This window comes from Osmia lignaria, chromosome 12, assembly GCF_051020975.1.
Source record: "Osmia lignaria lignaria isolate PbOS001 chromosome 12, iyOsmLign1, whole genome shotgun sequence".
In the NCBI taxonomy this organism is placed as follows: Eukaryota; Metazoa; Arthropoda; class Insecta; order Hymenoptera; family Megachilidae; genus Osmia; species Osmia lignaria.
The window spans coordinates 5,094,867-5,109,868 of record NC_135043.1 but is presented as its reverse complement, the minus strand read 5'-3'; the positions used below and the strand labels follow the sequence as shown (position 1 = coordinate 5,109,868).

General features: G+C 38.5%; 4 protein-coding genes across 11 annotated transcripts in view; 2 read left to right on the top strand and 2 right to left on the bottom strand.

Annotated features, from left to right (window-relative positions):
• Positions 1-10,516, bottom strand: part of sano (CABIT domain-containing protein serrano) — a 101,600-nt gene extending 91,084 nt beyond the window's left edge. The window contains exon 1 of the mRNA XM_034321222.2: positions 10,359-10,516. The gene's annotated coding sequence lies outside the window, so the exon portion shown is untranslated. The remainder of the gene's footprint in view (positions 1-10,358) is intronic.
• A 139-nt stretch (positions 10,517-10,655) lies between these two features.
• RpS11 (ribosomal protein S11) lies at positions 10,656-11,811 on the top strand. Its single transcript, XM_034321255.2, has 4 exons — positions 10,656-10,802; positions 11,047-11,172; positions 11,256-11,461; positions 11,660-11,811. Exons 1-4 carry the CDS (start codon positions 10,791-10,793, stop codon positions 11,781-11,783), a joined length of 468 nt encoding a protein of 155 aa, XP_034177146.1. The 5' UTR covers positions 10,656-10,790; the 3' UTR covers positions 11,784-11,811.
• Positions 11,812-12,075: 264 nt separating this feature from the next.
• Positions 12,076-14,341, bottom strand: LOC117602785 (lysM and putative peptidoglycan-binding domain-containing protein 3). Of its 8 annotated transcripts, XM_034321251.2 has the most exons (4): positions 13,989-14,235; positions 13,689-13,899; positions 13,351-13,617; positions 13,096-13,268 (listed from the first exon to the last, which is right to left on the bottom strand). In XM_034321251.2, exons 1-4 carry the CDS (start codon positions 14,075-14,077, stop codon positions 13,239-13,241), a joined length of 597 nt encoding a protein of 198 aa, XP_034177142.1. In that variant the 5' UTR covers positions 14,078-14,235; the 3' UTR covers positions 13,096-13,238. The 8 variants fall into 8 exon arrangements, with proteins under 8 accessions (XP_034177135.1, XP_034177140.1, XP_034177141.1 ...); XM_034321244.2 differs by having other exon boundaries at positions 12,076-13,617; XM_034321249.2 differs by lacking the exon at positions 13,989-14,235 and adding an exon at positions 14,242-14,341 and having other exon boundaries at positions 12,077-13,617.
• A 15-nt stretch (positions 14,342-14,356) lies between these two features.
• Positions 14,357-15,002, top strand: part of LBR (lamin B receptor) — a 58,544-nt gene continuing 57,898 nt past the window's right edge. Inside the window, exons 1-3 of the transcript XR_013063145.1 lie at positions 14,357-14,608; positions 14,728-14,829; positions 14,926-14,976. The gene's annotated coding sequence lies outside the window, so the exon portion shown is untranslated. The remainder of the gene's footprint in view (positions 14,609-14,727; positions 14,830-14,925; positions 14,977-15,002) is intronic.

The following is a 15,002-nucleotide window of genomic DNA, read 5'->3' as shown; positions in this document are numbered from 1 at the left end:
GCGCGTGCGTTCGCTAATAAAATCGCGAGAGTAGCGAGCGATAATCGCGATCGTGGTTATATCTCTTGCATTTTCATCCTGTCTAATTTCAACGAGGATTTGGTATTAGTTTCAAACCTTTCTATCGATCATCCCTCTAATCGCGTTTCTAAAAAGGATGGCTTTCTTAACGCGTTTGCCGCGAACGCGTGACGATACGCGTACGATCTGGCTCAGCCTTAGCAATATTATTAATATTAATATTATTTTTCCTTATTCTATGGAAATGAAATGGGGTGCATGTCCTTATCAGCGTATCCTTGAAAAACGTGTATAATTTTTTCCTCGAAGTAATCTCAGATAAATCCAACGATCCGTGCGAAGTGGCGTTTACCGATGTTAACGAAACAATTTACTGCTGGAGCGAATCCGCATTTGCATCGACCCGCGCGCCTCTGTAACGCGGGCAAATTTATGGATTTGATAATAATGAAGTTCGCGGTCGCATTACGTTACGCATATTACGGAATTACACGGCGTTACACGACGTAGCCGACGTTAAGTACAACATTCGACGGAATATACAACGGAACGCGATGGATCTTAAAAGAGCCAAATACGATCGAACGAAAACAAGAATGCAATTTTCTTGAAACCGCAGGGGTTCCTCTATTTCCAAGTTTCTTTCTAGTTAAAATCAATATCCTCTCTGTAACGAGAGAAATCTTTCGCCAAGCGATATACCTTCTCGATGTTAATTTGTCGCGGATAGTGTAACGAGTACGCGCACAGAAGTACATACGAGACACAGGCTCGTGTACGCACGTTGCTCTATGTCGTTGGTAACATACTGCCAGCAACCAGTCCGATGGAGAGGTAAAAAAAAGGTGAGAAAAAATCAGGGAACGCTTTCGAAGAGCTTTAGACACGCACGCGAAGAGTAGACCAGACGAGAGACAGAGTGGCGCGCGCTGGCCAGGAGGTTTAATTATAAGTAATCTCGCGTCCTCGCTGAATTTAATGCGCGCCAAGGATCGAAGAAGCGAGGATTTAAGTCCGTGTTACCGACCCGTTATGAAAAAACGACATTACGGCCTGATGATACGAACTCGCAGTCGCGTTATCTCTTTCCGTTCCGTCGCCACGAAACGGGCAAAGAGAGACGGAGAAAAAAATAAGAGGAGAAGAATCCAATGCGGCGAGGCAACACGCTAAACAGTACATTTGCAATCATGAGGGTTGGCGGATATGTAAATGTACGGTGGGACATTGATCACACACACAAGGAACACCGGTACCGAGAGTGTTTCGCTTAAATCCCGGCTGTTTTTCTACCGGGAATAACGAATGACTTCGGGGATTCCGGCGAGTTCGAATCTGACAATTAAAACGAGAAACACAGCCAGTGAAATGGAAAAACCTCGCCGATATAAGACGCTCGCTTCCTTAATGAGAATTCTATTTCCTGTCACACAGAGGATTTAAACGAAGAAGAGGAGGTAGAAAGGAGTTCCGTGTTAACGAAAGGAATAGAACAATCATCGAAGTCACAGTATCGTGAGCCGTGTAATTACTTAAGAACGAATCCATTAAGAAATACCAGTGTACTTAATAACGAGCACGATAACGAGCCCAAAGAAACACGGAATTTAACCTCGAACTTCCGTTCGCGGTTCACACGAATATAGGCACGGTCCCCCGAACGAATGCAAGCGGTGATCGTTTCCCCTAGGTACACGCCGCGGCGATCCGCGGTCGTGAGATAATTATGGAAATGAATTTCGATCGTTAGGGGGGCGTGGATGCTGGCTCCTCCGTGACACGACCTGGCCTCGACCGGCCAGGCCCGCCTACCACCATCATTTTCCCCACAATTTTCGTGCCTGCGTGTAAACACGGCAAACGGTATATTACCCGCTCGGTACACCGATCTCTTCTGCAACACCGAACGACCTTTCTGCAAAAACAATACCTACACACCACGTACGTAACATTTTCATCAGCTACGATCACGAAATTGGAGCTTGGCTAAAAGGTTGCCAAGCATAGTTACGGAAAATTGATATATCCTGTTATTTGTACAACACCCTCGCCCATAAATTGGATAATTACATTGTTTTTTTTCAAGAAATAAAATGGCAGATTTCCATATTTCATATGTACGAGAGATAAGGAAAAATATTTCTCTATGTAAATCCTACTTATCATTCTGAGAATTCATACGGGTTCCATAAACGCTTCCGGGCTTCGAGAACGTATGAAAACAGTCGAAGTAAAAGAAATTTATGTGGTAGCTTTATGGTGTCTGAACCGCTTAATAACCAGCGCGTTACGCGGGGGATATAACGCAACACTTGAATAAACATGCCCAATGCCAGTGGCCAAATGAATTTTACTCAAGCAATTATTCAACGACGCTGTTCGCCCGTTGTTTTGCAAATTCTTCGATGGATTCTCACGGTTCGCGGATAAAAACCAGGAGCAACGGCCCGCATACCCGACGCTTCCTCATTGATTCTTCTTATCACATCCAGAGAAATGATGAGTGGTCTCGGATTCCCGGTAGTTGGTTAATTTTCACTTTGACCAGGGACGTCCGTGGTAGCCGAGCACGCGGTCAGAAATAAGCGTCATTAAGCTATCCTCTTTGAATTAATACGGGGTTTGTTGAAACGTACCGATGATCCGGGCGTCTAGTCCTAATTGCGAACGGGGACATTAAGCAATCTCTGTGTGTCGCTGGTTGCTAGGTGAAATCCTGGTTCATGCAAATTCACGGGCACCTCGTTACCATTACAGGAACTATCTTGACGTACCCGGAGCGCATTAACACGAATTGGTCTGCCTTTCGAGCCGTTAAAAGCCTGGTGAATTAATAACAGCGACGGTGTCGTATCCTCGCGAACGAGTAATTAAAATTTCCTACCGGTCGTTGGATAAACGTATCCTCTCAGACGAGATTACATCCCAGTGTATATTTTCAAAATTAAAATGAATTTTTCTGAAAATTTTCCAACTTCAAAATAGCCAAAGGCTACCTGTTGCGACGTGTAACTTCATTCGCGCGATTCCCTTTGCGTTTCTCTCGTCCAGCGAACCCGAGATCGCGATCTCGATCTCTTCTCCTCCCTAATGTCTCTCGATTGTACTTCAACCCTCCGTGTATAAAAAAAAAGGAAGATATAGAACGCTAGGAAGGGCAACAGTTATCGACCACAAGACGGGACGTCGAACAGATGGTTGCGAGCTATCGAGCAAAATTACTCGTTCGATTCGCGGTTTCACGCGCGTGGTCTTCGCAGAAATGATAAATGACGATCTCGTCGTTTTGCACGATTGATCAGAACGACTCTATCCAGCGTCGCTAACGAGCTGTCACCCATTGAATTCCATCGTTGCACGGTGACATGCTGCGATCGCGCGACGCCATCAGATCCGTATCTGATATATATTTATTTATGCGAATAGCTTCTGCCCCGCGCACAAATTAAACGAACCGATTCACCGGCATCCATCACGGGGAATATCGTTCTTGGACGGTAACCCGTCTTTTTTTTTTTTTTTTTTTTTTTTCACGGAAATTTATTGAACGATGACACGCGCCTGGCGGCGTACGCCTCTAATCGTATCGGGCTGCTGTCATAAGAGCGTGGCGCTTAACATTTTATTGTATATTTATTGCCATGTACTCGTTATGAACGATGATACAGAAACGATCTCCAGGCGATAAGCTTCCGAGGCTGAGGCTTCCTTTTTTCTTTATGCCTTTTATAACCATACCGCGCCGATTGAGTTGTACCGGAGACGTATAAAAGTATTTTGTAAATTATTATCTAGAACCGAGTCGCGCGAGGTAGCCATGATCAAACGTGGTAGATTAATATAGCGGTATTTAACTCTGGGACGAGACCATAACTTCGATTTAATTTTATACGTGTCATCTGCATTTTTAGAGATATTGCTTTTTATTATACGATACTCTTTCGTTGATTAAAATAATTGATAAGAATTTGATTGCTTGTATCAAGCGTTACTTTGAAATATCCTTCGGTTCGTCTATTTTCTTGTTTCCTTATCAAGTATTATCTTACAGAGAAAATAGAATGTTGCGATAAGAAGATAGAAAGATTGCATCTTGAAACGATCAGTTTATGTTACAACATTGTACGTTTTATTCAAGACTAATTAGAGCAATTTGAATACTTCTCACAACAATCTTGCCGCTCTGACATCGACCTTCCATCGCCGATAGCAAAACGCTCACCGGAAGTTTAATATAAACATTACAGACTCGTTTTGCCCGTGTACCACGAGCATGCGCACGGTAATTTCATCAGAGTCTCTGCGGTTCATTAAAGAAAGAAAGAAAGGGACAAGCAAAAAAATCTACTTCCTCTACGCGTACGTTCCTCGTTTCATTGGATAACGTAAATACGGGCAAGCAACGTCACTGACTCCCCTTTCTTTTTATTTCATTTTCATTCAGCAAATTGTAACGCTGAACCTTTCAATCAGCGTGAATTACACCGTTTGCATCTGTTCCAGGCGACCTCGGATGGAAAGGTAAGTAATGACCCGGATAGCCATCCCATCGTGTACTTTCGCGATAAAGAACATCCGTTCGAGGATCGTTGATAAAGTCATTTCAATCGACAGATCGTCAATGATAATTGTATACATTTGGTCCAATAAGTCAATAAGTTATAAATTTATATCGATCATGGAATAAATACGAAATTAGAATAGATTTTGATCTATTTCAAATTTTATCAGAAAACGCGTGTTATATTCTGGATTGAATAATTATTAGTCAACAGGAGACAAAAATGACCCATTCCCACAAATCATCCTCTCCCGTACGCGGAATCTTTCTCGCGAATGAAACATATGTGTATACACCGGTTAGTAATTACTTAAAAATCGCTTTGGCGAGTGTTAATTTCACTTGCCAGGCGGCGTAATCTGCCATGTAACCGCGTCTGACTTCTGCCAATGGTATTTCGATAGATTCGTGTAAGCGGTCTAACCAGAAAAAAATCTCTCGTCGTTAGGGTCATCGACGTCCCATCGATTCCTCCTCGTGAGCTTTAGACACCATATTGTTGCTGTTCCCGGCTCGACTCTGTAATTACTAATTACAGAGGCCGACAGAAGTCACGGCTCCGGAAGCAACCAAGACCCCCCCATCCTTCATCTATCCGCCTCTCTTTTACCAGCAACATTTAATATCCTCTGTCCAATAAAGCCGAGTCATTGATTGGCAGACGATGGAAGCCAGTTACCTGACCGATGCACACACGCTGGGACAAAAATGTTACTTTTACCTATCGGCAATGAAAAACCTCGTCGTACGGATAATTCCAAGCGAAAGGTCAAGTGGTTTGTTCGTTTCGCAAAATCTGACAGCTCGCACCCGTGATTCTGTCCATCAACTTTCAACGAGTTGGCGGTGTGAAAAAGTGGACACCGAAAATGGATAGAGTAATTGTTTCAATCCGATACGATGGTGATTACTCTTATGAAACGCTCGGAGAAAAAAGATGCTCGTTAATCGGCGTTAAATTATACGAATAAAGTGTTTTGCCGGCTTTTTATTTGCGCCGTTGATCGTGGCGACCGGTGTGGCATCGCGTATTTCTAATCGACACATAGTGCAAGAAGATCGATCGTTGAATAACCGAGCGAAACGATCGAACGAATAACGGGGCAACGAGGCAGCGTGAAGAAGATAATTGAATGAGAAACGATTGGGATTTTTATCGTGGCAGATCCGCTAGGGATGTCGAGCGTCGATCAGACCAGATGAAAGCACCAGACTTGATAGCAAACGTTCGTTCATCATTTACTTTTTCACTTCTACTTCCATCTCTAAGCCATTCAAGCTTCGAACGATACACTTCTGATACAACGTCCTTTACTTGTACACCTTCCACGAGATTTATATAATATCAACGTGCACCGCTGCCGTTGCTGCTTTCAGTTTTATTCTCGTCTCGTTACGTGGTCTGTTCTGATCGCTCCGCTGGCTACTTTCGCTGTCGTGGTTCCAGAGAGGAATAAAAGCTTTGAGCGATCAGCTGTGGTACTGCTGAACGATAATTCTAGATTTCTTTATTTATCGAACTTTATTTTATCAATCGATCCTAACACGTTGGAAATGACCGTGGCATGATCGTTAATCGAAGACTATTCACTGAGCTTTTCAATTTCCAGTCTTATTATATTATGAAGACTACGTGGATGATATTCTGAACCTTTTGCATTTATCGTATCGGTCAGCTCATAATCGAATCTTCTCATCTAGAAACGAAGCTAACTTCTTAAAGTAAATGACGGAAGCGTTCTTTACGTCTTATTCTCTAGCACGTACAAATTAGAAACGAATGAAATACGCATCGTTAAAGTTATTGCGTTTATTTCGTTTTACCTTTCGCGGATTTATTTAATTAAGTTCGTTTACGTGAGGCCGATTCGAAGAACGGTTGGCGCCAACCAGAGAACACGCAACGCTACCCCATTCCCGGCTCCCAATTAACCCTTTGAGAGCAGGGTCTTTTCTAAGAGGCTGGATTACTTTGATACGTCTACCTTGACAAACTTCCCGATTGCGGTACTTTTTTACATCCCAAGGTTTTTCGAAGCTGTACGTAATCTCAAAGATTCACTTATAAGGATGCTTCTACCAGAAGACATGTTCCTAACCTGATGCTCTTTTACGGCTAAACAACCACCAATGACGCTAAAATCGATTTCTATCTACTTAAAAAATTCAGAATGTTTCGGTTCGAAGGCTGAAGCATTGAACTGTCCAGGAAGTAAATACAGTATCGTCATTCTTGAAATGAACGTCTGTCACTTTAGAGACACCTTCGTCTTGGTCAAATTTTCGCAAATTATCTTCCGTTATTTTTGAAGTGAATCTGCATACATGGCATGACCCCAAGGTATGGTATGCTTAATTGTAGAAACAAGACTTTACAAACGAAATAGGAGGTTGTACACTTTCCTGTATCGATTGGTTCGAATAGAAACAAGAAAACAGAAACTGTCGTACAACGATTCGAACGATCAAGCGTGAATTAAAGGCTGTCTCGAATAGATTGATTATCGGCAGATCGAATGGCAATCGTGGGTAACGAGCTGGCATAGGATAACGTCTGTGTGTTACTCAGGCTTGTTATATTCGTTTCAGAAGCGCGGAAGTCCGTCGAAGATTCTTCAGCTTAATAATACATTCTCCAGCTGTCTGGATACAATCCGGCTACCCACGGTTCAAGGATAATCAATTTGTTAGTCGCGCCTCGAGAATGCCGCGTAAATATCATCGATCCGTTACCATCCTCTCCTCAATTAAGCTTCTTCGAATCCTCTGTTGAGATCCTCTACTCCTCGCAATTACAGAAAACTTCCAACGGTCTGACAATTGACAAGATTTACCTATTGTTTCCTTCATCATTGTTAACGTTCAAATTTTCGACAAAAAATTTTTCATTTGCTACTTGATTAAAATTTGCATATATATTTGATATCTTGTACCTAACTGTGCATGGATTCGTCATTAACATATAAATGAAGAAATTTCACCAAGTAATACAGAATCGAAACGATCTATCTAATTATGTTTATCCGGTTTAATAACACCTCGTTATCCCATTGTGTTCGATCCTATCAGTCAAAGTTTACCACGTCAAATGAACGCAGCTCGATTCATCAAATACAAATACCTTATTATCCTATTATACCCGATGGCCTAGGTCGAAATTTCAAAGGAGTCGAACGTGGAATGGATGATAGGTAACAAAAGACCTAATCACCTTACCAAGAAATATTGAGAGGAAAAAAAAGTTGCCTAGGTGCCAATTCATAACTGCAAATTAGATGATTGGGTATCTCGTTCTTGATGTATCGCTATGCAAATGATTGATTTTTTGAAAGGAAATATGTATCTCAGACACTTTTTCTCTGACCCTTTGATCCTACTAACTTACGCTTTTATTTTACGATACCTGGAAGGTATATTTTTTCGCGTCTAGGTGTTATTTACCTCTATAAATAATAATTAAAGAAGTTGAGATATTCTATTAAGTTCCTCCCATCAAATCATTTGTTCTCAGTTTCAGTAATTAGAGAAATAATAACGCGTATACCCTCGCTAATAGCTCTATTTATTCGTCCTGGAAGAAACGCATCCGTTTCCCTTTTTCCGTCTATCCTTCTTGTACTCGCGTCGTCGCGAAGGTATCGTATCGTAACGTAACGTAAAAGTGAATAAGTGCCAGTCGGGTTTACCACAATTAAACCGGGACAACATAAACCAAGGTGTTAATCACAATCCTCGATGCGCTTATAATTGGTAAACGATTCGCAATTACGCGTCACGATTACTGATAATGAGAGGGGGGAGAGGAAGCAAAACTGGCCGATAAATTATCTTCGTCACAAGAAATGCAATTACGTTTAGAGAGCTGAGGACGGTCAGGGCACAATAACACCAAGACGTACATCCTCCGAACAGCAAGAGACGCGATAAACGCGGTTTTACGGTCCCAACGAAGGAGGATAAAGCACTTTTGCCTTCTCAGAATTACAGAATACTAGAGAATAATAATGTTAATAATAACGATAGAAATATAAAATGCTTCCCTACGGACGGGTGAATGGAGAGCAACGCAATGACGATGACGGATTCGAGTTAGGGTACGGAGTGGATCGCTAATTGCTAACCACGGAATATCATTACACATCGTATATACACACGTGGATCAACGCTATCGATGATAAATTACAGCAAAAAAAAAAGATACGAACGAGCAGGCAGACAGATGACCGGGTCGACTATTAAAAAAAAAATGAAAATAAAAAAAGGAGCAGTAACGACGCTTTGTTGGCAGACAAATGATCGCCACGATTTGCATTCAACCGAGCCAGAACTAATGAAAAACGCTTTGGAGGAGACGCGTGTATGGCTGATCTTTTACTGAAGAGAAAGCAATACGAGGAGTTACACGGAGGTCGTCCGTGGAAAATGGAGATGAACGTTGTCGGACGTTAAACTGAGGAGTGGAAGCTGTACCTCGTACATATCCATCTCATTTGCCTACCGGTATACAGGCTGTCGCATACTTTTAAATGGTATACAGATTTTTCCTAAGAGAATGGCAATAAATAATTTATGCCTCTCGAGTTACCTTCCAAGAGAAAATCCTGTATTAAACGGGATATCTAACGATTTCTATAAAATAACAGTGAAATGGAAACAACAATGGAAAATTTGTTCCACTGCGGTTTGCCGTTCACCGTTGCTCGTGCAAGTGGTTCGAAGTTGCAGCCGATGAACGAAAGCGTGACAATATGCAGAGCGCTTAAGGAAAGACACTGTTGTTCCAATCGATTCCCACAACGGCAACGATGTGTGACGCGATAATGGGAATACGAGTTCGCGATACCAGTCCCTTTTTATTTTTTTTCATTTTTTTTTTTTTTTTCATTGTTGTTAATACCATTTACGGAAACAGGAAACGTAGTTGGACTTCGTGTACGCGTCCATGTTTGAAATAAAGACATTCATAGTCGAATAAAAATATTCGGTAATAAGAACAAACAACGATACTTTGTATCAAGGTTACCTATATTCAATGAACATTGATCTTGAAAAATAAAAAATAGATTGTAAGAGTAATGAGATCGGCCCAGAAAATGCAACCACTGACTACAGATATGTATGAAAGGACTGGATACGCCTTTGTTCTCCAGAGGAGCTCATGATTTTAGGGGGTCCCAGACGTTACCAGATGAGGTAAAGTCTACATACCAGTCCCTCTTTTACCATACTTCGCACTGACAAATGAAAAGTTACAATTTTGATTCCCTTTGATTCTATTGTTTTTTTAAATCAGTCAAAAGCAGCACAAGACTGAGTTATTTATTTAATGTACGAATTTTGTTAATTAAGAAACCGCAATTTACGAAATCGCAACATTGCTACCAATTGTTTTGAGACCGGTAGCTACATATTCATTAAACACGGCTGTTAATAAAATAGCTCGCGTGTTTTTGAAGCGATTCAATTCCGAGCTCGTAAAGCATTGACTGGTTACTCTTGTTTATCTCGTTTTGTAACGGTTGGATGCCGCCATCTTGCGGCCGAATATTGCAGTAGACTCGGGAAAAATGATTTTGGCGCCTAACGTGCTTGTTAAAAATGACGCACATATAACAGTTAATAACAATTAGGATACAATAAATAGCTCGTGCAACGTTGACGTTTGCGAATATAACATATCAGAATGTTCAATATCGTAGAACATGATAACCTTCGAGTCTTACAAAGTACCGATGTCTTTCTATATCGCTCAGAGAAAAGAAATGTCTTTACTCACCGCAATGGCGATACAAAAACTGGAATGCGGTGCACAACGACATGTCTGCTTATGTCTCCACTCGAGTAAATTGAATTATCCACGACCCACGCACAACCACAAAAAAACCAAACCAATCTTCCCGACTGACCACTTCGATCTGTAACAAGTTATACTTCGTAATGACTCCGACTTGTATCGTTTGTTCGATCTATCGAACGAACGATCGACCTACTACTCGATTCAACAAATATTAATGTTCAATAATTATGAAACATTTTACCAAAACATAGTTATAAATATATTTGTATCATCACTTATTAAATTATTGAAATTAAATAAATTATATCTATTATTTCCTGATTTATTAGCCACTTCTTTATATTGGCTCTACTGGCGATCGAGTGATGTTGGCCATATTTCCGGTTTGGATTGCTCTTTCACTACGGCAAGATGGCTGATCAGGTACGTTTACGATATTAACAATATTGATATGTATAATTTCATATATTTAACTGTGTTATTTATTAAATATCATTATCCGCATAATCATTTTTATCGTCAAAGAATACAATCAAATAAAAATATCAGTCGTTTAATAATTGTTATAAAAAAGTAACTCGTAGCATGAACGCTGCACGTGGTTAAATCACTCAAACATAGCGTTTTACTAGCAGAGTAGTATAAAAATGTATTTTTACATTTTTAGACCGAGCGTGCGTTTCAAAAGCAACCCACGATCTTTCTTAACCGCAAGAAAGGTCTGGGCCCCAAAAGGAGGAAGCCTATGAGGTATAGCCGTAATGTAGGTCTTGGTTTCAAAACTCCACGTGAGGTAAGTAATTTATTCGTTGGAAAAATGGTGTATTATAATACTTAAAAGAAATTAAATGTACTATTTTCTCATTTATGTTTTAGGCGATAGAAGGAACATACATTGACAAGAAATGTCCATTTACGGGTAACATTTCAATCCGAGGTCGTATTCTTACCGGTGTCGTACAAAAGATGAAAATGCAGCGGACTATTGTCATACGTCGAGATTACTTGCATTATATTAGAAAATATAATAGATTTGAAAAACGCCATCGTAATATGAGTGTGCATTTAAGTCCTTGCTTCAGGTTTGTGTTATGCTAGATTCACGTAGTTAATTTTTGTGATTAACAAAATTATATGATGAAATTGACGACGGTCTTCTGAAGAACAACGTGAAGTAGCTTATTCGTCTACTGAAAATAATTTAAATACAATGTTATCAGTGTTTCAAATATTGGTTGTTTCACACTATTTATTGTTTTCTCTTTAATTATTTGTTACAGAGACGTAGAAATTGGAGATGTAGTAACTATTGGAGAGTGTAGGCCACTCAGTAAAACAGTCAGGTTTAATGTGTTGAAGGTCTCCAAAGGAACGGGTTCAAAGAAAAGTTTCAAGAAATTTTAAGATCATAAAGTTGTGAAACACCATCATGGTTAGTAATATCTCAAAGTATATCAATTTCTATTAAATATTATTTAATGATGAAAATAACGACGGTCTTCTGAATTTATTAAACTGAACGATGTTTTTACGTTTTTCTGAACTTTTATAAGATAACTTGAAATTTACTTATAAGGTTAGTACATAATGATTTATGTGTACTATATATTTATTCCAGGAAAAAATAATATTATTGTGAATCAGAGGATACAAAAAACATGGGGTACCATGTTGATTTGTAACTTACAATATTCGAAATTAATAAATAAACATTTCTATACATAATTTTTTTACTGAAATAATGTGATCGTTTTCCTTAAGATTTAAGTATTCAGTTCGTCTAACGAGACGAGTTAGTGAATGTATACAAATTCACGTGCTCGATGCATGCCCGGCTTAGTATTTACCTAGACGTCGAACGAAGTGGTCGAACTGAAAATGTGCGTCGGCCTTGCCTCGAGCACGTAAGTTTGTATACATTTGCTGACTCGGCTCGTTGAACGGACTATAAGTTTGATATTATACGGTAATACCAGAAGGGATACTAAACAGCATCTTTGTGTTAAAATATATATTTTTATAAATCTCCACGAGATTAACAGTTGTCTTATCAAAAGCATTTTTTACATAATTTTAACAGCATCATAATAAAATATTGTCACAAGTCACATTAGTATCACTATGTATAATTACAGAGTACATAACTCGTACACTTAATTAAAGTAATAACAATATCGCGATTATAAAATGTATAAATCCATCACAAGTACTATATACTCTCAATAGGTTTGCCCTTAGTATCGCTGATAGAAAAAAACAATTAAAAATCACTTAATAGTATATTTCGAGATAGATCAACTGCCAACGAGCATATCTTTGGCCACCTCTGTTTAAAGTGAATAACGTACTATCAAAACTGAGGCTTGTTAATACTTACATACATATGCCAACAGCATACATATTCGGAACCGTTCTATAATGTATCAAATAGATACTTAATCATAAAGGCACAATATCATGCTGTTTAACAGTATCTCGTAATTTTTATTCGCTTAGAGTATTATATTACTCACTGAATGTCTTACTTATGCCAATATTAGTTACATAATGGCAAATTAGAGATTTCAAATTCATGTTTTAGTACAGTCTCACTCGTTTAAATTAGAATAGTCTTTTATAAACTTATATTATCACTCCATATCTTGCAATATCAGCAGCTTGTACCATGTAGAAACAATAATGTTATTTCGTTTTGATTGAAATATTACTAGTGATTAGCAGTTGAATGATTTTTAGACGAAAATTCAGCTATGTAAAGTATATATATAATAGGACCTGCAAAACCTAATAGTAGGGAAAATCCAAGAAGCTGTGTCCAAGATAATCCACAGTCATCACCAGAACATTTAAATGTATCTGTTAAATGAGAGCTTCCTGAATTACTTTCAGCTGTAATAAGTAACTGATCACAATCCGAACTAGCAATTTCTAAACTATTATTACTGCCATACGATGACAAAGGTTCACACACCGAATTCAATATAATTGTATTGATTTCTGCCTTTGGCGATTCAGTTACAACTGGATTTTTTATCAAATTTAATAATGAATCTGTTGTATTTCCTATATCTTCTCCAGTTGTAGGAATATTTATTTCACCTTGGTCTGTTTGTCCACTCTGATTCTTTTCTAAAGATTCAGTTAATATAGAAAATGGTTGAATAGGTACCTTTATGAAACGTCTTGCATATATCTCATTATCTTTATGAATCTTGTTAATTCTCTTTAATTCTGATATCTAGAAATAGAATTTATAATTGAACTTAATTTCATCCTAATCCTTTGTCTGTTTCTTTGTTTATTTATTACCGTGCATCTATACCGCAATGCTAAAGCTTGCAATGTGTCCTCTGGCTTAAGTTGAATAGTTATCACTTCCACTTTACGTGGCAATGATGTAGTTCTATTACGTGGTTGCAAACAAATGGTTTCTTCCTCTCCGCTATTTTCATCATCCGAATATAAGAAAACATAATGTGGGGAGCCTTCCCTCTGATTTCCTCGTTGATAAACCATCTGTCTGAAAAGTATTATTTTGAATCACATACGAATTTAGTTGGAAATTCGGATTACTGTTAAATATAATAGGTATACAACAGGTATAATTACACACAAAGGATACTGTGGTTTGAATACCAACTAAATTCATTAAATGTGTGATCTGTCAAATCTTCCTGTAAGATTATCGAGACTGTCATTTACCTCAGAACCTTTTATCTTTAGTGAATTTGATTTACTATTTTTTATCGCTTATCATATGCATTGTTAAAAAAAATAACATTTCAAGATAAAAATCGTTATCTAAATTTTGTGTCGGTCATTTACGAAATTTAATTCACACAGATTGGATAATATAATGTACCATGGACGAGGTATAAAACAGATTATTGCTTCTTTGTCATTGAAAATGTTGCCATGTGGCGACCGAAACGTGTTACATTACCGACGTAACACAACTTTCCATAGGACCAGTTTAGTCTGTCTTATACACCGTTCATGGCGTGACGCAAAATAAAGAAAGGTTAGATTTTCTGTGATGAATTTTGTGAAATACAAAGTTACATATCCCTTATCAAATTTACACGCAATTTGTATAAAGGCTTTAAAAATAATCGCTTTTCAAGATGATGAAATATACGGAAGGTGAAACTTTAAAGGATAATTCTAGATGTGCTCATATTCGAGCAGATTTGAAAATGTGTATGCTGGAAACCGATTGTTGTAAAATTGTGAGTGGTTAACTTGCACTCTCCTGTTTATTTTAATATTTACAAATCGGTAATGAACAAAAGGCACAATTTTCTATAAGTATAATCCAATGAAACTCATGATGTGTATTTATTTTTAGCAAAGGCGTACACCTAGAGACTGTTTCCAAAGCAAAGATCCTTCTATACCCGACGAGTGTTATTTTCTTCGTCAAACGTTTTACGAATGCAAACATTCGATTGTAAGTATAACCGTTCTTCATTGTTAATAAAATAATATATTTGTACTCTAACCTTCAATATTGTTGTACGAAATGTCAATGATCACATGGTTTCAGATTGATGCAAGAAGGAGATTTAGAGGACCAAGGGGTTACTAATATTATAAGGTACATAAATGAAATTCACTTGTAAA

Excerpts from the sequence above, each read along its gene's own strand:
- RpS11 (XM_034321255.2), top strand. Across the intron at positions 11,173-11,255 it reads GTTTCAAAACTCCACGTGAG|GCGATAGAAGGAACATACAT; the intron begins GTAAGTAATTTA and ends TTTATGTTTTAG. Across the intron at positions 11,462-11,659 it reads CATTTAAGTCCTTGCTTCAG|AGACGTAGAAATTGGAGATG; the intron begins GTTTGTGTTATG and ends TATTTGTTACAG.
- LOC117602785 (XM_034321244.2), bottom strand. The coding sequence starts at position 14,077 with ATGACAGTCTCGATAATCTTACAGGAAGATTTGACAGATCACACATTT. Across the intron at positions 13,900-13,988 it reads AACCACAGTATCCTTTGTGT|ACAGATGGTTTATCAACGAG; the intron begins GTAATTATACCT and ends AATACTTTTCAG. Across the intron at positions 13,618-13,688 it reads CATTGCGGTATAGATGCACG|ATATCAGAATTAAAGAGAAT; the intron begins GTAATAAATAAA and ends TTCTATTTCTAG.